This window comes from Heptranchias perlo, chromosome 24 (genome assembly GCF_035084215.1).
Source record: "Heptranchias perlo isolate sHepPer1 chromosome 24, sHepPer1.hap1, whole genome shotgun sequence".
NCBI lineage: Eukaryota > Metazoa > Chordata > Chondrichthyes > Hexanchiformes > Hexanchidae > Heptranchias > Heptranchias perlo.
Window position 1 is genome coordinate 3860128 of NC_090348.1, and position 23365 is coordinate 3883492.

Here is a 23365-nt window from a genome sequence, read left to right on the forward strand (position 1 = left end):
GACTCAGCATCCACAGTCCTCTGGGGTAGAGAATTCCAAAGATTCACAACCCTCTGAATGAAGAAATTTCTCCTCATCTCAGTCTTAAATGGCCGACCCCTTATCCTGCGACTATGCCCTCTAGTTCTAGACTCTCCAGCCAGGGGAAACAACCTCTCAGCATCTACCCTGTTCAAGCCTCCTCAGAATCTTGTATGTTTCAATGAGATCACCTCTCATTCTTCTGAACTCCAAAGAGTATAGGCCCATTCTACTCAATCTCTCCTCATAGGACAACCCTCTCATCCCAGGAAACAATGTGGTGAACCTTCGTTGGACCCCCTCTAAGGCAAGTATATCTGTCCTTAGATAAGGAGACCAAAACTGTGCACAGTACTCCAGGTGAGGTCTCACCAAAGCCCTGTACAATTGTAGTAAGACTTCCGTACTCTTGTACTCCAAACCCCTTGCAATAAAGACTAACATACCTTTTGCCTTCCTGTGTTTCGTGTACAAGGACACCTAAATCCCTCTGAACACCAACATTTAATAGTTTCTCATCCTTAAAATAATTCTGTTTTCCTATTCTTCCTACCAAAGTGAATAACCTCACATTTCCTCACATTATACTCCACCTTCTTGCCCACTCACTTAACCTGTTTATATCCCTTTACAGATTCTTTGTGTCCTCCTCACAGCTTACTTTCCCACCTAGTTTTCTATCATCAGCAAACTTGGATACATTACACTCGGTCCCTTCATCGAAGTCATTAATATAGATTGTAAATAGCTGAGGCCCAAGCACTGATCCTTGCGGCACCCCACTAGTTACAGCCTGCCAACCTGAGAATGACCCGTTTACTCCTACTGTCTGTTTTTTGGCCGTTAACCAATCCCTTATCCATGCTAATACGTGTATATGTGAGTTGTGTGTGTGTGTGAGTTTGAGTGTGTGAGTGTGAGTTTGAGTGTGTGAGTGTGAGTTTGTGAGTGAGTGTGTGTGTTTGTGAGTGTGTGTGTGAGTTTGTGAGTGAGTGTGTGTGTTTGTGAGTGTGTGTGTGTGTGAGTATGAGTTTGTGAGTGTGTGTGTGTGTGAGTGTGTGAGAGTGTGAGAGTGTGTGTGTGTGTGTGTGAGTGTGTGTGAGAGTGTGTGTGTGTTTGTGAGTGAGTGTGTGTGTGTGTTTGTGAGTGAGTGTGTGTGTGTGTGTGTGAGAGAGTGTGTGTGTGTGTTTGTGAGTGAGTGTGTGTGTGAGTGTGTGAGAGTGTTTGTGAGTGAGTGTGTGTGTGGGAGGATAGCTGGTGACTGGGACCAATTACTCCCCGAGTGTAATGTTTGGAAACTCATCCCTGGAGTAAAAAGGCCATAAAGTAAACCTTGCCAATGAGCCTCGTGCGTGACGGTTACCAACAGTGCCACCTAATGGTGGTTGATGATCTGAACCTTGCCACAGGCCTCTGTTTTCTTGGGCCTCAAATTCCGAGGGTCACATTCCACTGCCCCGTCCGCCCATGCACTAAAATGTAGGCCCTTTCCCACACTGGGGGTCATTTGCGAGTTCAGAGCAGGTCACCGGCACCTGAACGTGAATTTCCGCAGCTCCTGCCCCGAGCCGCCCCTTTAAGGTCGAGCTGCCCACAGCTGCGATATCTGACGTTTCCCCAAGGCCCTCCAAGGTCAAAAAAAAATTACAAAGGTCTTCAGATCCAAGTAGAGCCGGCCGGCCTCCAGACAAAGCTTCATCAATCCCCTCTCCAGGACCTCTCGGAAGAGCTGTGTCTCACAAAGGTTTACTTCCTCAAAGCCGTCATTGGCCATCTCTGTGAGCCTCTGGATGAAGATCTGAAGTTGTTGTTGTCTGAACGGAGCCTGGGCTGTAACAGCTGTGGACAGTGGTGACCATCCCCGTCATCACCAGCTGTGGACAGTGGTGACCATCCCCATCATCACCAGCTGTGGACAGTGGTGACCTTCCCCATCATCACCAGCTGTGGACAGTGGTGACCTTCCCCAACATCACCAGCTGTGGACAGTGGTGACCATCCCCGTCATCACCAGCTGTGGACAGTGGTGACCTTCCCCGTCATCACCAGCTGTGGACAGTGGTGACCGTCCCCGTCATCACCAGCTGTGGACAGTGGTGACCTTCCCCATCATCACCAGCTGTGGACAGTGGTGTCCTTCCCCGTCGTCACCAGCTGTGGACAGTGGTGACCGTCCCCATCATCACCAGCTGTGGACAGTGGTGACCTTCCCCGTCATCACCAGCTGTGGACAGTGGTGACCGTCCCCATCATCACCAGCTGTGGACAGTGGTGACCTTCCCCGTCATCACCAGCTGTGGACAGTGGTGACCGTCCCCATCATCACCAGCTGTGGACAGTGGTGACCGTCCCCATCATCACCAGCTGTGGACAGTGGTGACCTTCCCCATCATCACCAGCTGTGGACAGTGGTGACCGTCCCCATCATCACCAGCTGTGGACAGTGGTGACCGTCCCCATCATCACCAGCTGTGGACAGTGGTGACCTTCCCCATCATCACCAGCCGTGGACAGTGCAGAGGAGATTTACTAGAATGGTACTAGGGATGAGGGACTTCAGTTATGTGGAGAGACTGGAGAAGCTGGGATTGTTCTCCTTAGAGCAGAGAAGGTTAAAGGGAGATTTGATCAAAATCATGAACGGCTTTGATAGAGTAAATAAGGAGAAACTGTTTCCAGTGGCAGAAGGGTCGGTGACCAGAGGACACAGATTTAAGGTGATTGGCAAAAGAGCCAGAGGCGACATGAGGAAACATTTTTTTTATGCAGCGAGTTGTTATGATCTGGAATGCACTGCCTGAAAGGGAGCTGGAAGCAGATTCAAAAGTAACTTTCAAAAGGCAATTTGATAAATACTTGAAGGGAAAAGATTTACAGGGGAATGGGACTAATTGGATAGCTCTTTCAAAGAGCCGGCACAGGCACGATGGGCCGAATGGCCCCTCCTGTGCTGTAGCTACTATGATACTATGAAAGGTCATCGACTTGAAACGTTAACTCTGTTTCTTTCTCTACAGACGCTGCCTGACCTGCTGAGTATTTCCAGCATTTTCTGTTTTTATTTCAGATTTCCAGAATCCACAGTATTCTGCTTTTGTGGTAATGTAACTTGCTGGATCAGGGTTATCATTGCTAGAGACAGCTGACCTGTTCCCTCTCCTTTATTAAGCAGGTAGGGAGGGGTCTCAAATAGCAGGTGATCAACAGGGAATGCAATCCCACTCTAGTTATACCCACTCACTTGATATGAGAGTGAGCCTACATCACATGCTAGAACATTCCCTACTTTCATTACCGTGTCGGTATTTGTCTGCCTGGTTTTTAAGGCTGACTCATGTCCAGGATACTCTACTATGTCTTGACCTCTTAGGCCAATTTGGGCGTAGAATCTGTCAAAGAATTGCACCTTTCCTCTGAAAATTGAATGCCATGTTCTTCCCCAGTACTTGCTTCACCCTGGGGAGACTGACCACTGCACCCTGGGGAGACTGACCACTGCACCCTGGGGAGACTGACCACTGCACCCTGGGGAGACTGACCACTGCTGGCCATTGATGATCTGGTCTCTTGCACAAGTAGTAATTCTTCATGACATCCCTGACAGCGAGCAATCAGCAAGCTATTAACCATGGGGGGCGTTTTAACTGAGCCCAACCCTGTTCTCATCTGATGCTGGAGAATTACTCAATAGCACTGTATGTAGGAACTGCCTGTACTGTAACCAAGGAGGTGCTGTCTTTCGGATGAGACATTAAACCGAGGCCCCGTTTGCCCTCTCAGGTGGGCATAAAAATCCCATGGCATTATTCGAAGGAGAGCAGGGGTGTCCTGGCCAATATTAATCCCTCAACCAACATCACTAAAACAGATTACCTGATCATTATCACATTGCAGTTTATGGGATCTTGCTGTGCACAAATTGGCTGCCACATTTCTTACATTACAACAGTAACAAGACTTCAAAAGTAATTTGTGTGAAGTGCATTAAGATGTTTTTCAGAGACATGATAAGACACTCTGTAAATTCAAGTCTTTCTCTAGGAATTCAAATATACAATGAATGGAACTGAAAGGGGGATATAGAAAGGGGCCTGGGAATACCAGCAGACATAGTGACTCCAATCAACAGTTAATGTGGTGAATGCTATGGTGTTCAGCCAGATCAGTGGGTCATAAGTCTACAGGAGTTAGTTTAAGGCTTTACAATGCACTGCTCAGACACACTGACGAATACTGGGTTCTGTTTTGGTCACCATGTCACAAATAAAATAAACTTGAATTTTTTATAAAGGCTGTTGATAAGTGAACGGGACCCTCGATGTTCCTTTCATTTAAATTAAGACCCAGGAAAATCTTCCCTTAATAGTATTGAAATATGGCAACTTGAAGAGTCTGACTAAAGTGTATAAAATACTAATTGTACAGGTGAAGTAAACCCAATTTATTACGTTAAAGTATATCAATAAAAGGTAGATGACAAAAAATTGCATTAGTGTAAAGTATACTTGACAGGAAAACTTTTACTGAAAGAGTGAAGAATGTTTAGGATCATTTACCAAGCTTAGTGATCCAAACTACAGCTAGGTACCAGGACAGGCGAGATAAAACAACGGCGGAGGGAGTGTCTCAGGGCTAAAAGCCCTTCTCGTGCTGTTCCAGCTCTATCTCTCCCTGTGTGACTGGGGGCCGATAGCAGTGGTTCAGGGCTCCCCGGCTAGCGTGCTCCTGAGGGGCAGAGTATCGGCTGGAGGTCGGGGTTCAAGGCTCCGAGAGACAGAGACCCTGATGGTTATTTAAGTGTCAGGAGCTGAGGCAGATTGTTACTGTTCACTTACAACCTGTGGCTCAGGTTTATCAGAAGCAGCAATTCACCCGCGTCAGGATGGACATTGACCTTTCGGTCCGAAGGACAGTGACCTCTCGGCCCGATGGACAGCGGCCTCTCGGCCCGATGGACAGCGGCCTCTCGGCCCGATGGACAGTGACCTCTCAGTCGGGATGGACAGTGGCCTCTCGGTCTGATGGACAGTGGCCTCTCAGTCGGGATGGACAGTAACTTCTCGGTCTGATGGACAGTGACCTCTCAGTCGGGATGGACAGTGACCTCTCGGTCTGATGGACAGTGACCTCTCAGTCAGGATGGACAGCGACCTCTCGGCCCGATGGACAGCGGCCTCTCGGCCCGATGGACAGCGGCCTCTCGGCCCGATGGACAGCGGCCTCTCGGTCTGATGGACAGTGACCTCTCAGTCGGGATGGACAGTGGCCTCTCGGTTTGATGGACAGTGGCCTCTCAGTCGGGATGGACAGTGACTTCTCGGTCTGATGGACAGTGACCTCTCAGTCGGGATGGACAGTGACCTCTCGGTCTGATGGACAGTGACCTCTCGGTCTGATGGACAGTGACCTCTCAGTCAGGATGGACAGTGACTTCTCGGTCTGATGGACAGTGACCTCTCAGTCAGGATGGACAGTGACCTCTCGGTCTGATGGACAGTGACCTCTCGGTCTGATGGACAGTGACCTCTCGGTCGGGATGGACAGCGACCTCTCGGTCTGATGGACAGTGGCCTTTCAGTCAGGATGGACAGTGACCTCTCGGTCTGATGGACAGTGACCACTGGGTCAGGATGGACAGTGACATCTCGGTCTGATGGACAGTGGCCTCTCATTCGGGCTGGACAGTGGCCTCTCAGTCGGGATGGACAGTGACCTCTCGGTCTGATGGACAGTGGCCTCTCATTCGGGCTGGACAGTGGCCTCTCAGTCGGGATGGACAGTGACCTCTCGGTCTGATGGACAGTGGCCTCTCAGTCAGGATGGACAGTGACCTCTCGGTCTGATGGACAGTGACCCCTGTTTGGGATGGACAGTGACCTCTCAGCCGGGATGGACAGTGAACTCTGGGTCTGATGAACAGTGACCTCTCGGTCGGGATGGAAAGTGACCTCTCGGTCTGATGGACAGTGAACTCTTGGTCCAATGGACAGTGACTTCTCGGTCGGGCTGGACAGTGACCTCTCAGTCTAGATGGACAGTGACCTCTCGGTCGGGATGGACAGTGACCTCTCGATCTGGTGGAGAGTGACCTCTCAGTCAGTAGGGTCAGTTAACTCCCGATCAGGATGCACAGTGACCTCTCGGTCCGATGGACATGACCTCTTGGCCGTGATGGACAGTCACCTCTCGGTCTGATGGACAGTGACCTCTTGGCCGTGATGGACAGTCACCTCTCGGTCTGATGGACAGTGACCTCTTGGTCTGATGGACAGTGACCTCTTGGTCTGATGGACAGTGACCTCTCGGCCCGATGGACATGACCTCTTGGCCGTGATGGACAGTCACCTCTCGGTCCGATGGACATGACCTCTTGGTCTGATGGACAGTGACCTCTCGGTCAGGATGGACAGTAACCTCTCGGTCAGGATAGTCAGTGACCACTGGGTCAGGATGGACAGTGACCTCTTGGTCAGGATAGTCAGTGACCACTGGGTCAGGATGGACAGTGACCTCTCGGTCTGATGGACAGTGACCCCTGTTTGGGATGGACAGTGATCTCTCGGTCGGGATGGATAGTGACCTCTCGGTCTGATGGACAGTGACCTCTCAGTCAGGATGGACTCTGGCCTCTCGGTCGGGACTGACAGTGATCTCTCAGTCCAATAGAGAGTGACCACTCGGTCAGAATGGACAGTGACCTCCCGGTCTGATGGTCAGTGACCTCCTGGTCGGGATGGACAATGACCACTCGGTCGGGATGGACAGCGCCCTCTCGGTCCTATGGAAAGTGACCCCTGGGATGGAGAGTGACCCCTGTTTGGGATGGTCAGTAACCCCTGTTTGGGATGGTCAGTGACCCCTGTTTGGGATGGAGAGTGACCCACCCTCCCCCGGTCAGGATGAGATTCAATTATTTGGAGACGCAGGACTGTCCATTAATCTGGCTGGAGTCACTGTACAAAGACCAACCTCTGGAGGGCAGAGGGAGCCACTGCACTGGACCAGAGCAGGGTGAGAGTCTGGGGGCTGAAACTGGGGTGCGGAGGGGGGGAGAAAGGAACAGAAATGGACCATTCAACGGCTCGAGCCATTCAATAAGAAGGTCCAGGGGAGAGTCTGGGACAGGGTCCAGGGGAGAGTCTGGGACAGGGTCCAGGGGAGAGTCTGGGACAGGGTCCAGGGGAGAGTCTGGGACAGGGTCCAGGGGAGAGTCTGGGACAGGGTCCAGGGGAGAGTCTGAGACAGGGTCCGAGGAGAGTCTGAGACAGGATCCGGGGAGAGTCTGAGACAGGATCCGGGGAGAGTCTGGGACAGGGTCCAGGGGAGAGTCTGAGACAGGATCCGGGGAGAGTCTGAGACAGGATCCGGGGAGAGTCTGAGACAGGGTCCGAGGAGAGTCTGAGACAGGGTCCGAGGAGAGTCTGAGACAGGGTCCGAGGAGAGTCTGAGACAGGATCCGGGGAGAGTCTGAGACAGGATCTGGGACAGGGTTTGGGAGGAGTCTGGGACAGGGTCTGGGGGGAGTCTGGGACAGGGTCTGGGGGGAGTCTGGGACAGGGTCCGGGGGAAGGGTCCGGGGAGAGGCTGAGACAGGGTCTGGGGGGAGTCTGGGACAGAGTCCAGAGAGAGTCTGGGACAGGGTCCGAGGCAGTGTCCGGGGGCAGGGTCCAGGGGCAATGTCCGAGGGCAGGGTCTGGGGGGAGTCTGGGACAGAGTCCAGAGAGAGTCTGGGACAGGGTCTGAGGCAGTGTCCGGGGGCAGGGTCCAGGGGCAATGTCCGAGGGCAGGGTCTGGGGGGAGTCTGGGACAGAGTCCATGGAGAGTCTGGGACAGGGACTGGGGGCAGGGTCTGGGGTAGGGTCTGGGGGACCCGGGGGGAGGGGGGTTTATGGGGGGTTCCAGAGTTCCAGTTGCCCTATGGGTGGGCAATGCTTGTGTTCCGTGTCCTGGACACCAGTGGAGAGTTTGACATTAATCAGATATTCGGACCAACCTTTATTTACTGTGTGGACAATTTTAAAATGACTCTTGGTGTACAGACTCCAGGTAAATGTTTCAATCTTTGGGCCGTGTTTGTTCACAAATTAATTCTAATTTTTTTTTTCAGAGACAGAAACAAACCATGAAAAAACACCATCTGAAAACTAATACTCGACGAAGATTGTTCAAGTGAAAATTGTACAAAGATTGAATCGTGTGAAACTAAAACTGGAAACAGAAAATAAGAACAGTAGCTGAAAAACAGAATGAAAAAATAGTTCAACCCTTACTGTCTGTGAACTGATCTGCATCATTTTATGGAATACCTGTTCTGGGATCTTTCTGAAACTGCACTGAGTTGGACTTTCCACAACAATGAATTTCCAATTTCAGGAGATCCACCAAGCATTTTGTAAGAAACTATTCCTTTGAACCACAATTTCCTTATTTAGGAGAATCCAACAGAAAGTGTAACTCCGCTTATCACTGGATTTTGCCAGTGACAGACCACATTAAGCAATACCACTTGTTTCAATATGAGTTCTTTGAAGCCTCCAATTTTGGTCATCATGAAACAAGATAGCAAAGGTCAACTTCATGTCTTATATTGATATACGTTGCCCTACTTCACATTAAATTATCCATATATTTGTCTCTATGATAGTATATTACTGGATGGTTTTATATATATAGTTAAATATGAGGTATCTGATGGATCTCACTCATTTGTCTGTGTTTATCTTGTGACTGGGGTGTATCTGGAGATCTAGCTGATGATTGGTTGTTACTGTGTCAGGCCTGCTCTCCAATACTTGTACTCTGAGCCTGACCTGATTTTATCTCTGAGGTAACACACAATTCCTAGAACTACAGGCTTTATTACAGGAAGCAGGGAGAGCTACGAGACAGACAATCTGGGCGATCCAATTGACTGTGCGATTGATGATGCATCGATTGACTGGACTGGAGACACCACGAGAGGGTCATTTTCAAGTTCACCTCCTGGCAGTAATCTGGTCGAGTGAAATGCCCGCCTTTTATAAAACCCGCCTGGTTTTCGTCCCATTGATGTCAATGAGATGGAAATCAGACAGGTTCTACGACAATCGGTGAAGTTCAAAATGACCCTCCTGATTTGTGTGTTTCTGTGTATTGGTTATGCTTCTCCACTGCTCCTAAATGACCCTCTAGCTACAGGAGTGTCAGTGGCATAAAGTAAGAAAGAAAGGACTTGCATTTATATAGCAACTTTCGCAACCTCAATTTGTCCCAAAACACTTTACAGCCAATGAAGTACTTTTGAAGTGTGGTCACTGTTATAATGTGAGAAACACAACAGCCAATTTGCGAACAGTAAGGTCCCACAAACAATGAGACAGTGACCAGATCATCGGTTTTAGGTGTTGGTTGAGGGATAAATACTGGCCAGGACACCAAGAGAACTCCCCTGCTCTTCTTCAAATAGTACCACAGGACCTTTTACATCCACCTGAGAGTGAGGAAGGGGCTCGGTTTAACATCTCATCCAAAAGACGGCACCTCCAACAATACAGCACTCCCTTAGTACTGCACTGAAGTGTCAGCCTGGATTATGGGCTCAAGTCTCTGGAATGGGATTTGAAACCACAGCTTTCTGACTCAGAGGCGAGAGTGCGACCCACTGGGCCAAGCTGACATGTCACTACTGAGCCATCTCAGTAGTGAGCTGCTTGTGATTCAGAAGGCCACCAAATTACATCTGTAACTCTCTTGTGTCTGCACTAGTGCCTTTTGCTGTAACTACCGTGGTTTCCTAAAGCTGTGCTTGTAGCCACTAGTGACGGCCAAAAACTGCCACTGACACTACTGGCACTCAATGGCCTTTTCACAATTGCCACTGCGGAAAGCCATCGCCTCATGGTGCCCATTATTCTGTCTGAGCGTAGAAGTGTGGGCCTCTATCAGGCCATTGAATCTCTCCCTGGGGTTCTCTGTAAGTATTGTTCAACTGAGGCGACTGCTTTGACTGCTTTCTTGGATCCTGGATCCCAGAGCATCTACAGCAGCATCATGAGAGATGCATGTCTTGCTGCGCCTATAGCAATTGCCATGGGTGTTCCCTGCTACAGTGAAGAAAACTTTTCATTCATCTCTTAAGTGGGAGTAAGTCAAGTGTTGTTCAACACACACCATGTTGTAACACTGGCTGTAGGAAGGCAGGCCATTTAGGATGCTAAACCTGTGGCCTATAGCTGCTGGTCTCTCAGTAGCCATCACCTTCACTAACTGTCATCAGCCCACGTTGACTCATCCTCCAGTGTAAATAAAGGATGGGAGAGGTCTGTCTCTGGCCTGCTGATGATACAAGCATTGATGATGTCACTGGTTGCTATGATGAATGCTCCTCTGCTGCTTCACCAAGCTCCATGAAGAAAGCACATGGGAATTTACTAGTAGCTAAGCACACTTACCTGTTTAGGTAGTGTGCTTTCATTACAGGAAGGATGAAGCATTGGCGGACAAGCAGTGTGCATGGTCATGTTGATGCAACATGTTGTAAATCATACAGTGCCTATAAAACCACCGTACATACCAGGATTTTGGTGGAGATTTGCTGCTCTCCAAAAGTTAGGCCTTTAAAAATAAGACCAATGTGAATTCAGACAGAGTAGTTTGAACCGTGTAATTTGTTGCAAAAATACATTCTCATTGCCATTCTAGCATGTGTAATGCAATTTGCATTAGTCTATGATTTTCACTTACACCAATTTCCCTTGTTACTATCTTTTTCTCTGTGTCCTGCAGATTACACATAATTAAAAATTTATCATACTGATGTATACATCACACCCCGAGTGTCACACATGTTGCATGACTAAATATCCATCACATCCTTCTGATTGGGTTATTTAACCACTATCTGATTTCCTCAAGTATTGACATAGAAAAAAGAGGCATCATAGCCAATCGTAAACGAAGTGCTCACACAAACCCAACCAATCAAATTACGCAATTTTTCCTCCCAAAAAACTGAGCCACTGAGCTAGATCCAGCAGCCGACACTAATCGAGTCTTTCAAACAACGTTCAGCCCTCATTTTCCTTCCTCAGTCAGATTAGAATGTTCAGTTAGATTTATAACATAATAAACACATACAAAATTACACAATTCTGGAAAAAAAAAATCATTAAACTTACTCATAACATTAGTTATATCGTGTTAGCAATACCTGGAAGAAAATTCCCACATAAGTCTTCACCTCTACCTGGGACCTGGGGCTCAGAGATTTTTAAATGACCTGAGGTAACTGAGATAGGAAATACAATAAAAGTAATTGCACATAAGGGTTGTAATATTTATAATATATTAAACATTTTACATCAGCACACACTTGTCTACAAAACTTTACTTCCTGTTGTCATGTTTGTTTCACACTTTTAAGTCACCTTTATCATTACAACTTCCTATGTCCACATTTATAATGGGAACTGCTTATGTAAACGTGTCCCCTGTAATCACTCTGTCGAGCCTCCCATTTTGTGTTTCCCAGATACTCAGTATGTATTACAGAGAAACTCCTATCTTCCAACTGTCTCTACCCCTCTACTTTCCAAAGTAATATAAATTCAATGGATCATGTAAAAATGACAGAATGTGTGACTTCAAAATGGGGTCTGGATTTTATTGTGTGATCTGGTCCAAATATCCCCTGCCCTCCAACTTTATTTCACCTGAACACTACACTTGATCTTGATTCCCCCTGCACAACGCCATGGGAGATCAACAAGGAAAATAAGAAGCAATATTGGTATAAACAAGCTAATAGTGTAACAATAATAGTGTAAACATTCAGGTGTCACACTCACCAGTGAGTCAGAAGGTGATAGGTTCAAGTCCCACTCCAGAGACTTGAGCATGTAATCCAGACTGACACTTCAGTGCAGTACTGAGGGAGTGCTGCACTGTCAGAGGTGCTGTCTTTTGGATGAGAGGTTAAACCCTCTCCGGTGGATGTAAAAGACCTCATGGCACTATTCTGAACTAGAGCTGGGGAGTTCTCCCCGATGTCCTGGCCAATATTTATCCCTCAACAAACATCACTAAAACAGATTATCTGGTCATTTATCTCATTGCTGTTTGTGGGATCTTGCTGTGTGCAAATTGGCTGCTGTGTTTCCTACATTATATCAGTGACTACACTTCAAAAGTTTTGTAAACACCTCAAATTGGTGTTTTGGGATGTCTTGAAGATGTGAAAGGTGCTATCTATATGCAAATCGTTTTTTATTTTGAAGAGAACAGACCCTGCCACTTACATCAGGCTCTGCTTCTGGTCTCAGGCCCTAGACATTGCCACTCCTGGTTGCCAGATCATAGGAACTGACCTTGCTTCACCCCTGCTTCAACTCAGGCTTCATGTCCCGTTACAAGTTTTGGGTCCAGCAATGACAATTTTTTGGACCAATTTTGCTAAGAATGTTTCAGTGTAGCAGCAACGCTGACAGGAGCAGTAAAAACAGAAGCTGCCCTGCTTATTTGTGTCTAGGTTTTGTTCCTCTTTGTTTCAACTTCAGTTTTATCTCTTTTACCCAGTGCAGGAGGGAGATGTCATCTCTCGCAGTCTGAGAGAGTTCACAAGAATCCTTTTGATACAAATATTTACAGATCTTTGGATTGCAAATGAATATTGGGATTTGGGACCAGGGTGGGGAGAGGTAATTAGGGTGGGATGAGGTTCATGTGTAAAATCACTGGCATCAACCTGTTGGGCCGAATGGCCTGTTTCTGTGTTGTAGATTCTATGTAATTCTATATGTAATGAAAGGTTTAAGCAGAGCTGAAATGATGATTGCTGTAACCAGCTGATGAAGCAGATTCATCAAATATCTGGAGCGAGATGGGGCAAGCAGCCTGGGATTTACTCTCCACAGGGTTGACATCTCTGGACAAACCTTTCCTCACTTAGCTTCTCACAGGAAGCCACACGAAGCAGGATATTTGCTTTGCACCCAGTGTCACCCCTACTCGACCACCTGGAGAGAGAGCAGTCAGCTCCTGGGTTAGAGGGGCCGCCGTCCCCAGGAGGCAATGGGCGGGGCCACCCGGTGTGGGCGTGTCTTTGTGGGCGAGGGGCGGGGACTGTGACGGCTTTCCCGCGCGATTTCAATTACACCCTGTAACAATTGGAGGAGGGAGATCGGCGGAGAGGCGGAGGGGAGGAGGGAGATCGGCGGAGAGGGGGCGGAGGGAGATCGGCGGAGAGGGGGCGGAGGGAGATCGGCGGAGAGGGGGCGGAGGGAGGGGGGCAGAGAGTGGAGGGGTGGGATCTGGGGACGGAGGGTGGGATCGGCGGAGATTGGCGGAGGGATGGGCGGAGAGGGGGGATCGGCGGAGGGGAGGAGGGCAGAGAGTGGAGGGGTGGGATCTGGGGACGGAGGGGTGGGATCGGCGGAGGGGAGGAGGGAGATCGGCGGAGAGGGGGCGGAGGGGAGGAGGGCAGAGAGTGGAGGGGTGGGATCAGGGCACGGAGGGGTGGGATCGGCGGAGAGGGGGCGGAGGGCAGAGCCGGGAGCAGAGAGCTGGGACGGAGGGGTGGGATCGGCGGAGGGGAGGAGGGAGATCGGCGGAGAGGGGGCGGAGGGGAGAGAGTGGAGGGGTGGGATCAGGGCACGGAGGGTGGGATCGGCGGAGAGGGGGCGGAGGGGAGGAGGGCAGAGAGTGGAGGGGTGGGATCGGCGGAGGGGAGGAGGGAGATCGGCGGAGAGGGGGCGGAGGGGAGGAGGGCAGAGAGTGGAGGGGTGGGATCTGGGCACGGAGGGTGGGATCGGCGGAGAGGGGGCGGAGGGCAGAGCCGGGAGCAGAGAGCTGGGACGGAGGCGGCTGTGCCGAGATGCCCCGGTACACGGTACATGTGCGGGAGGAGTGGCTGACCGTGCCCTGTAAGGACACCTCGGCCAGTGTCCGCTGGCTGGGCCGGGAGGCTCTCCGCCGCTACACCAAGAACAAGCCGGACAGCGGCGGCCTGAGCTGCGGGGACAGCCCCGAGTTCCTGGTCAGACGCTGCCAGGGGCTCGGCTTGCTGGATCCCGACGATGCCATCGAAGATGTCTTGGAGGACAACGACTTCATCGAAGTTGGTAAGGAGAGGAGGGAGTCCCCGTCCAGTCCAACTTGTTCCTGTCTTAACTAATGAGTTAACTAATTAGGTAACTAATCTCAGCCTTTGTCTCTTTAACTAGTGCTGGAGGGCGATGTCATGTCTCCAGACTTCATCCCGTCTCAGCCCGAGAAGGTTCACCTGTATCCTTTGATAGAAAGGAAGACTTGCATTTCTATAGCACCTTTCACCACCTCAGGACGTCCCAAATCGCTTTACAGCCAATTAAGGACTTTTGAATTGTAATCACTGTTGTAATGTAGGAAACGCGTAAGGTCCCATAAAGAGCCATGAGATACATGATCAGATCATCTGTTTTTAGTGATGTTGGTTGAGGGATAAATATTGACCAGGACACTGGGGAGAACTCCCCCCTGCTCTTCGAAATAGTGCCATGGGATCTTTTACATCCACCCGAGAAGGCAGACGTTTAACGTCTCACCTCTGACAGTGCAGCACTCCCTCAGTACTGGGCTGGAGTAGAATTTTCCCCGTAAATATTTGCAGATCTTTGGACTATAAACAAATGGTTTAAGCAGAGCTGAATTGCCTTAACCAGCTGCTCACCCAGATACACCAGATATCGGGAGCCAGACGAGGTAAAACTATGGCTTTGATATTACTTGATCTACACTTCTATCACTCTCTGTGTTGTTTTTATGTATCCCCTTTTCCCAAGCCCTGAAGGCACTGATGAACTCAAGAGGGTTCTGCTTCTAGTCTGAGGACTGGTTGAGTCTTGGATGTGTTTGAGGAACTGACTTGGAAAAAAGTGTGCATTGTTAATCAGATTCCAATATGCCAACCAGGACCACAACTTGCATTTATTAAAAGAGCCTTTAACATGGAAAAGGCCCCAAGAATGGGAGGGAGGGGGGACATAGATGTAAGGAATAAAGGAAGGGACAGTGAGCCATGGTGGGAGACTTGGGAAAGATGACCAAAAGTCCAGTCAAAAAGTTGGGTTGTGGGAAGGTTTCTAAAGGTAGAGGGAGAAGTGGGGAGGCTTAGGGAAGCAATTCCAATGAGTGGTGTCAATAGTGGGTCGAAGGGATGATGTGAGGCTGGAAGGTATTGCAGAGATAGTGGCTTGTAGATGAGGATATTAAGTTCAATGCATTGGGGGACTGGGAGCCAGAGTAGGTCAGTCAGGACAGGGTCGCTAAGTCAGTGAGGCTTGGGGTGGGACAGGAAATGGGCAGCAGAGTTTTGAACAAGTTTATGGAGGACATTGGAAAAATTGAGTCAAGTGACGACAGAAGTGTGGGTAAAGCTTTCATTGGTGGTGGGGCTGAGATGGGATGGAGATGGGCGATGTTGCCAAAGTGGAACTAAATGGTCATGGTGATGGAGAGGTTGTGAGTTTTGAAGCTCGGTTCTGGGCTGAACAGGGTGCCAAGGTTTCACACTGTCTGGTTCAGCCTGAGCAGGTGAATGGGGAAGGTGATAGAGTCGGTGACAAGGGAGCAGGTGATGATTTCAGTCTCACTGACCTGAGTTGGAGAAAAGATGACTCGTCCAAAGCATGCGTGTAACCTGCTAATCAGCGGCTACTGCCCCAGTCAGTGGTTTCAAGGAAGGCACAGTTCCTGCCCGTTGGAGACAGATCCCATTTCACTGTTGGCTGTTATGGGTTGTATTCCATCAAATATGTGTTTTCCAAAATTGCAGGCTACAAAGACTTAAAATTATAATTTATACACCAGACGTGATAATAAAATTGAGGTTGATTGCATCATTGCTAACTTTCCTTTTTGCTAACCTAATGAATGATCACACAATATCATGGCCCTTCACATATTAGTCCCTATTAACAGGTTTTAAGTATCTTCCCACATTTTAATGAGACCTCAAAACCATGGCTGAAAATGCAGATATTGAGCAGAAACACTTTTCTGCATTGGTGGGTCAAAATTGGAAATGTCCCATTTGAAGCCTGTCTGGTCACCTCGCATTAACCCAGTGTGAAAATTTGCTGCTTTTGTATTTGTAGTTTGTTCAGTGCTAATCAAACATTCTAAAGGAGAAACGCAATCTCTCAGTATATTTATTTAGATGGAAACCATTTAACAACAGAAGATCTAATTCATTTGGGAAGAGGACTTTACAAGATCAAGGTGAGTGCCTTTATTACACCTTTGAGTGTTGCGTTAATACATTTGGAATTCAGTATAACTACAGCTGAATGACAGGGGTTTGACATTTTCACCCCCCCCAGCTCACTGCGGAAGCAGAGGAGAAGATCAAACAGTCGAGCTTACTTCTGGATAATATTGTGAAAGGAAATAAAGGTATGTTGAAAAAGGGAAAGACATGGAAACTCAATGAGGCGAGACATCAATAAAACATGGTCCTTCGAGAAGTTCTAATGAACGCCTCAGTTTACATTTCATACTGGATTCTGTGACAAGTGTTATTCTCATCCCTCCCACATCCCTTATTGTGTGCTAACAAAACACAGCAGCCCAGGACAATGAAGGGAAAATACCTTTACACTTCTTTCTTCTTTCAGTTGTATATGGAATAAATACAGGCTTTGGGAAATTTGCACGGACTGTTATCCCAAACAGTAAGCTCAAGTAAGTTGTGCTGCTTTATGATTCGATGGCTGCTCATGTTAATTCTCTGTAGTCCCTATAGATTCAGGTCTTCATGTTCCTTTGCAACACTGGGGGCAATTTTCACTGAAATCGCCTGTTGGGAAACTGACGGGATCGGGTGCAACGTCGGTTTTACACTCCGCTCGATATCACTCTCCGTTGAAGTCAGTATTGGGCGGGGTGTAAAATCGGCATTCCACCCGATCCCGTGTGGTTCCTGCTTGCTGAGTTAGGTTAAAACTAGCCCCTGTGTTACAGAGAGACTCTAATGATAGTTATTCAAACCCTTAGGCTGGGAATTTCCTTGGAGCTGCTCCCGCTCCGCCACTGCAAATTTGCAGGAAGTGCGACACAAGCTCTAAGTGCATAAGCGGGGTTTCTGCCGCCCTTCCGGTGAAATTCCCGGCCTGTTAAACTCCTTTTACACCAATGTATTCAAACTCACCTTTATTTTGTTAACCATTTTTCAAACGTTGATCTTCCTGTACCCTGCTTCCAATGGTGCTGACTTCCCCCTGGGGTTTTCATCCACCGCTGTCCAGACTACCTCCTCCAAGGCCCTATTCTACCTGTGTGACCCTGGACAAGGAGTGTCAGAGGACTGCTCCTTGCCTCAGAGCTCAAAAGCCAACAGTTACTTGTAAAAAAAAAAGGTCGACCATAATCACAATTGAATGACGAAACAGGCTCGATGGGCTGAATGGCCTCTTCCTGTTCCTATATTCCAGTCCTGTCCTCACCAGTATCCAGTGATCAAGAGTGAGAATTCGGAGAGCTCATTTTTTTTTTGCACCTTTTACATAGCCCGGGGTCTCTCAGACTAATTGCAGCATCTCCCTCCCTCCTGCTGCCTCAGTTCCCATCAGTTAACTCAGGATCAGACCCCGAGCTGCCCCACATTTTCTGAAAGCGTTTTATGATATTCCACATCAGCCTTTCCATCCTCCCCCGCCCCCCCCCAACCCTGTGTCAAAATGTACAAATCAGTTTGCGTTTAATAAAAATATTTCTCCAATGTGTCACCTTTTCTCTCCTCATTCAGAGAACTCCAAGAAAACCTTGTCCGATCCCATTCAGCTGGTAAGGGCCATTCTTCTCAACGTTATATAGGGTGTTTTAATGCTTGTTCTTAGTATCCATTTGCTTCATTTGTCTGTTGCTGTGCTTCTCCCCCAGGTGTTGGTAAGCCCTTGTCACCGGAGAGGTCCCGTATGCTGCTGGCCCTCAGGATCAATATTCTTGCCAAGGGTTATAGTGGAATCTCCTTAGAGACCCTCAGTCAAATGGTCCAGGCATTTAATGGTAACGTACAACTTTTCGAATTTATTAAGCAGACTTATAATAATTTTAATTATTGTGTAATTAACTCCCATTACTGTGGGCTGATGCTTTGTGTTGGAGCACTAACTCCCATTACTGTGGGCTGATGCTCTGTGTTGGAGCACTAACTCCCATTACTGTGGGCTGATGCTGTGTGTTGGAGCACTAACTCCCATTACTGTGGGCTGATGCTGTGTGTTGGAGCACTAACTCCCATTACTGTGGGTTGATGCTCTGTGTTGGAGCACTAACTCCCATTACTGTGGGCTGATGCTCTGTGTTGGAGCACTAACTCCCATTACTGTGGGCTGATGCTCTGTGTTGGAGCACTAACTCCCATTACTGTTGAGGTTAGGATACAGATTCAGTTCCCCTCATTGCTCAGTTTCCAATGGAACCACCAGCAGGCAGGGGGATGATCAGCAAAGGCGTTAGGCCCCTTGAAGATGTAAACGAGAGGCCTAACGATCGTTGAGGACCTCAACTAAACAGCCTCCAACTAAATGTAGGTTATGAAAATTTATAGGTAAAATACGGGAGTCGTGATTGCCCCCTCCTCTCCCCTTCCCCCCCCCCCCCACACCTCACCGTAGCCCCCTCCCCCCCACACCTCACCGTAGCCCCCTCCTCTCCCCCCTCACACCTCCCCGTAGCCCCCTCCCCCCCACACCTCACTGTAGCCCCCTCCTCTCCCCCCCCCTCACACCTCCCCGTAGCCTCCTCCCCCCCTCACACCTCCCCGTAGCCTCCTCCCCCCCTCACACCTCCCCGTAGCCCCCTCCCCCCCACACCTCACCGTAGCCCCCTCCTCTCCCCCCCCTCACACCTCACCGTAGCCCCCTCCCCCCCTCACACCTCACCGTAGCCCTCTCCAACCCCCCCTCTTGGGACTGACCTGAGGGTATGTGCTGGTGAGGCAGGTTGCCCAACATTGATGTGTTTGGTCAGAGGAGGTCCCTGTGGTGAACTACCAGTGCCGACACCTCGTGCCGAGTTTCCCGACGAGGGCCTCTTCCTTCGGGTGTCTGTTGGTTGCACAGCTCCGAGTCCAGGCCTGAAAACGAGTCCCGGCTCATTTTTACCTCATGAACTTTGTTAAACTTTTATTTTAAATGTTTCACATCTGTGTCATTTAGTGTAGCATTTTTTAAAGTATGATATTGTAATAATATACTTTATCTTTAAAGGTACTTGGATGAATATATTCAGTGCAACCACATACCTTTATTAACCTGAGCTATACTGTCTCCTGTAGCTTCCTGTCTCTCCTACGTCCCAGAGAAGGGAACTGTCGGGGCCAGTGGGGATCTTGCTCCTCTTGCTCACCTTGCCCTGGGACTGATGGGTGAAGGCAAAATGTGGTCGCCAAAAAGTGGCTGGGCTGATGCTAAATATGTGAGTTCTCCATTTCCTACTGTGAAGTCGCAAAGTAAGGTTGAAAAAATGGTTTATGTTAGGTTAGTGACACTGGGACCTGTTATGTACCTTGGGATCTACAACTACAATGGCTGAATGACTGCACTTTGATCTCTCTCACTCTGTTCAACAGGAAATGAAAATCCTATTTCTTGCCATTGTCCAAAGATATAGTTCCTTCACGTCTCTCCCAAGTGTACCCTACCACAGCTTATGTTTGGTGACTCCAACCTTAATTTGTTTTCACCTGTCAACATTCTTGGCCTCAGTATCTCCTCTGACCTTATGTGGTTCTCCCACATCTCCTCCCTCACTGACGCTGCATTCAAGAAACTCAGCTTCTTCTTTCATGCCGAGCAGTTATTCTGCCATCGTCTACCCTCGACTCTCTGTAAAGCCCATGATTCCTTGGACTCTTCGTATGTAACACCTCTCTAGCATTCTTGTTCTCTGAGCAATCCCTCCCCCATCTCTACGGTCCAAACTTTCTACATGGTGACCTTTCTTGGTCTTTGCTTTCTCTTTGTTATTCTGGACAGTTCTTATCTGAACTTCCCTCTCTGGTTCCTGCTAAGCTCCAGAGACACTGCATTCTGTGCTATTCCCTATATTCTCACTGCATCGGAATCACGACTCAATGCACAGTTTGTCAACACTTCAAAACTGTAGTGTCCTTACCTCCCTCAGTCTTTCCTTTCTCTTAAATCCACAGGCTTTTAAAATCCAAGCTTGCTGTCACCCAGTCACCTCATCTCTCGTTGTTTTGATGCTATTTTCCATTGTGGGCCTTAGTTTCTCAGTAAAAATATACCAGGCAACAAACTGACTATTATAACATTAGTGAACATCGTTGAGTGTGTCTGCGATCTAAATTACTGCTATTCATGAGAACAGAGGAACAGGAATAGGCCATTCAGCCCCTCGAGCCTGTTCCGCCATAACTACGATAGAACCAGCCACTTGTACCTGACTTTGATGTAACTGCAACTTTATAATTTCTACGTGTTTGGTTGGGTTACATAGAATCATAGAATCATACAGCGCAAAAGGAGACCATTCGGCCCATTGGGCCTGTATCGCTTCTTTGAAAGAGCTATCCAATTAGTCCCACTCCCCCGCTCTTTCCCCATAGCCCTGCAAAATTTTTCCTCTTCAAATATATATCCAACTCCCTTTTGAAAGTTGCTATTGAATCTGCTTTCACCATCCTTTCAGGCAGTGCATTCCAGATCATCTCCCCTCTGGTTCTTCTGCCATTTACAGGCAGTGGGTGCTGTTATAAACTTCGGGTTTGCACTAGATAGTCTCTTGGAGAGCACCATTACTGCTCAGTATCCAGACACACCACAGTATGACCCACAGTGCATGTACTGGACTCTGTAATCTCGCACATGCCCCCTTGTGTGTTCCTCTCGTCAACCAGAAGGCAGACTGGTGAATACTTTAGTGAGATGGGGCCAATTGTAAACTAACAAACTGGTTTATTTTATATGTAGTACAAGAATGCACAGAATACGGTTTGCAGTGAATTTCAATCTGTTTCGTCACGCCCCTTATGATGTGAAAGTAACACATCAAGCTACACTACCCCTGTTACTGGGCTAAATTCACTTCATACACCAGCAACATCCCTGAAACTAGTTGGCTCTAACTTTAGGAAAAGAGTTCTCTCCCTCTGTGTCTTCAACTCCAAACACCCAACTTTAACTGAGGGCGTAAGTGTATGGTGTGGGAGCCAAGGTGAGCAGCAAATCTCCCACCCTCCTCCCACCGCACCCACCCCTCCCACCCTCCTCCCACCGCACCCACCCCTCCCACCCTCCTCCCACCGCACCCACCCCTCCCACCCCTCCCACCCTCCTCCCACCGCACCCACCCCTCCCACCCTCCTCCCACCGCACCCACTCCTCCCACCCTCCTCCCACCGCACCCACCCCTCCCACCCTCCTCCCACCGCACCCACCCCTCCCACCCTCCTCCCACCACACCCACCCCTCCCACCCTCCTCCCACCACACCCACCCCTCCCACCCCTCCCACCCTCCTCCCACCGCACCCACCCCTCCCACCCTCCTCCCACCACACCCACCCCTCCCACCCTCCTCCCACCACACCCACCCCTCCCACCCTCCTCCCACCACACCCACCCCTCCCACCACACCCACCCCTCCCCTCCCACCGCACCCACCCCTCCCACCCTCCTCCCACCACACCCACCCCTCCCCTTCCACCGCACCCACCCCTCCCATCCCACCACACCCACCCCTCCCATCCCACCACACCCACCCCTCCCACCGCACCCACCCCTCCCCTCCCACCGCACCCACCCCTCCCCTCCCACCGCACCCACCCCTCCCATCCCACCGCACCCACCCCTCCCCTCCCACCGCACCCACCCCTCCCACCCTCCTCCCACCACACCCACCCCTCCCACCCTCCTCCCACCACACCCACCCCTCCCACCCTCCTCCCACCACACCCACCCCTCCCACCCTCCTCCCACCACACCCACCCCTCCCACCCTCCTCCCACCACACCCACCCCTCCCATCCCACCCCTCCCACCCTCCTCCCACCACACCCACCCCTCCCCTCCCACCCTCCTCCCACCCCTCCCATCCCACCACACCCACCCCTCCCACCGCACCCACCCCTCCCCTCCCACCGCACCCACCCCTCCCATCCCACCACACCCACCCCTCCCACCCTCCTCCCACCACACCCACCCCTCCCACCCTCCTCCCACCACACCCACCCCTCCCACCCTCCTCCCACCACACCCACCCCTCCCACCCTCCTCCCACCACACCCACCCCTCCCATCCCACCCCTCCCACCCTCCTCCCACCACACCCACCCCTCCTATCCCACCACACCCACCCCTCCCACCCTCCTCCCACTGCACTCACCCCTCCCACCCCTGCTCCCTGCAGTGTGAGGAGATTTCAACTCTGAGCTGGGCTCGAATGAATAAAGCCATTCCACGTCACTGGAATGTCTTAAACTCCACTGCCTCAAACTGATGTGGAATGTGATAAACCCCAAACTGGACTGCCTCATTGCCTGAATCAAATCTGCATTTCCCAGCAGCTCCTCTGTGTGTGTGGTGTGAATTTAACCCTTTATGTGCTGAATTCAACTCAAGAGCAGCATCTTGGTATAAATTCCTCGTGGGTCATATGTGTATTCTGTTTAACATCTCACTTGGAAATGTTTGTCTGGTGCAATAACGGAACCATCTTCTCTTTAGGTTTTACAAGCACATGGACTGAAGCCGGTTTCACTGAGACCGAAGGAGGTAATTGCATAGTTTGTATTTCCAGCTACTCTTTCTTTCTATAGCTTGCACTATTTTCACTAAGACCCAATACAGATCTCTCTCTGTGTAGGGCCTCAAACAGGCTTGTCTGATTAGCTGATGTTTGGTTTAAAGAAAGAAACAACTTTCATTTATACATCGCTTTTCACAATCTCAGTAATTCCCAAAGTGCTTCACAGCCATGAAGAACTTTTGAAGTGTAATCACTGTTGTAATGTAGGAAATGCAGCAGCCAATTTGCGCACAGCAAGATCCCACAAACAGCAATGTGATAATGACCAGATAATCTGTTTTTAGTGATGTCGGTTGAGGAATAAATATTGGCCAGGGCACCGGGGAGAACTCCCCTGCTCTTCTTCGAAATAGTGCCATGGGATCTTTTACATCCACCTGAGAGGGCAGACAGGGCCTCGGTCTCATCCGAAAGACGGCATCTCTGGCAGTGCAGCACTCCCTCAGTACTGCACTAGGAGTGTCAGCCTGGATTTTATACTCAAGTCTCTGGAGTGGGACTTGAACCCACGACCTTCTGACTCAGAGGCGAGAGTGCTACCCACTGACACCAGTATATACTGG

At 49.6% G+C, this 23365-nt stretch overlaps 1 protein-coding gene across 1 annotated transcript in view; it reads left to right on the plus strand.

Annotated features, from left to right (window-relative positions):
- The first annotated feature begins 13798 nt into the window (after positions 1 to 13798).
- hal (histidine ammonia-lyase) overlaps positions 13799 to 23365 on the plus strand; it is a 30427-nt gene continuing 20860 nt past the window's right edge. The window contains exons 1-10 of the mRNA XM_068004623.1: positions 13799 to 14117; positions 14220 to 14280; positions 14709 to 14736; positions 16180 to 16254; positions 16356 to 16428; positions 16650 to 16716; positions 17780 to 17817; positions 17914 to 18039; positions 19313 to 19452; positions 22721 to 22768. Coding sequence (XP_067860724.1) covers positions 13871 to 14117; positions 14220 to 14280; positions 14709 to 14736; positions 16180 to 16254; positions 16356 to 16428; positions 16650 to 16716; positions 17780 to 17817; positions 17914 to 18039; positions 19313 to 19452; positions 22721 to 22768 — 903 coding nt within the window. The 5' untranslated portion in view covers positions 13799 to 13870. The remainder of the gene's footprint in view (positions 14118 to 14219; positions 14281 to 14708; positions 14737 to 16179; positions 16255 to 16355; positions 16429 to 16649; positions 16717 to 17779; positions 17818 to 17913; positions 18040 to 19312; positions 19453 to 22720; positions 22769 to 23365) is intronic.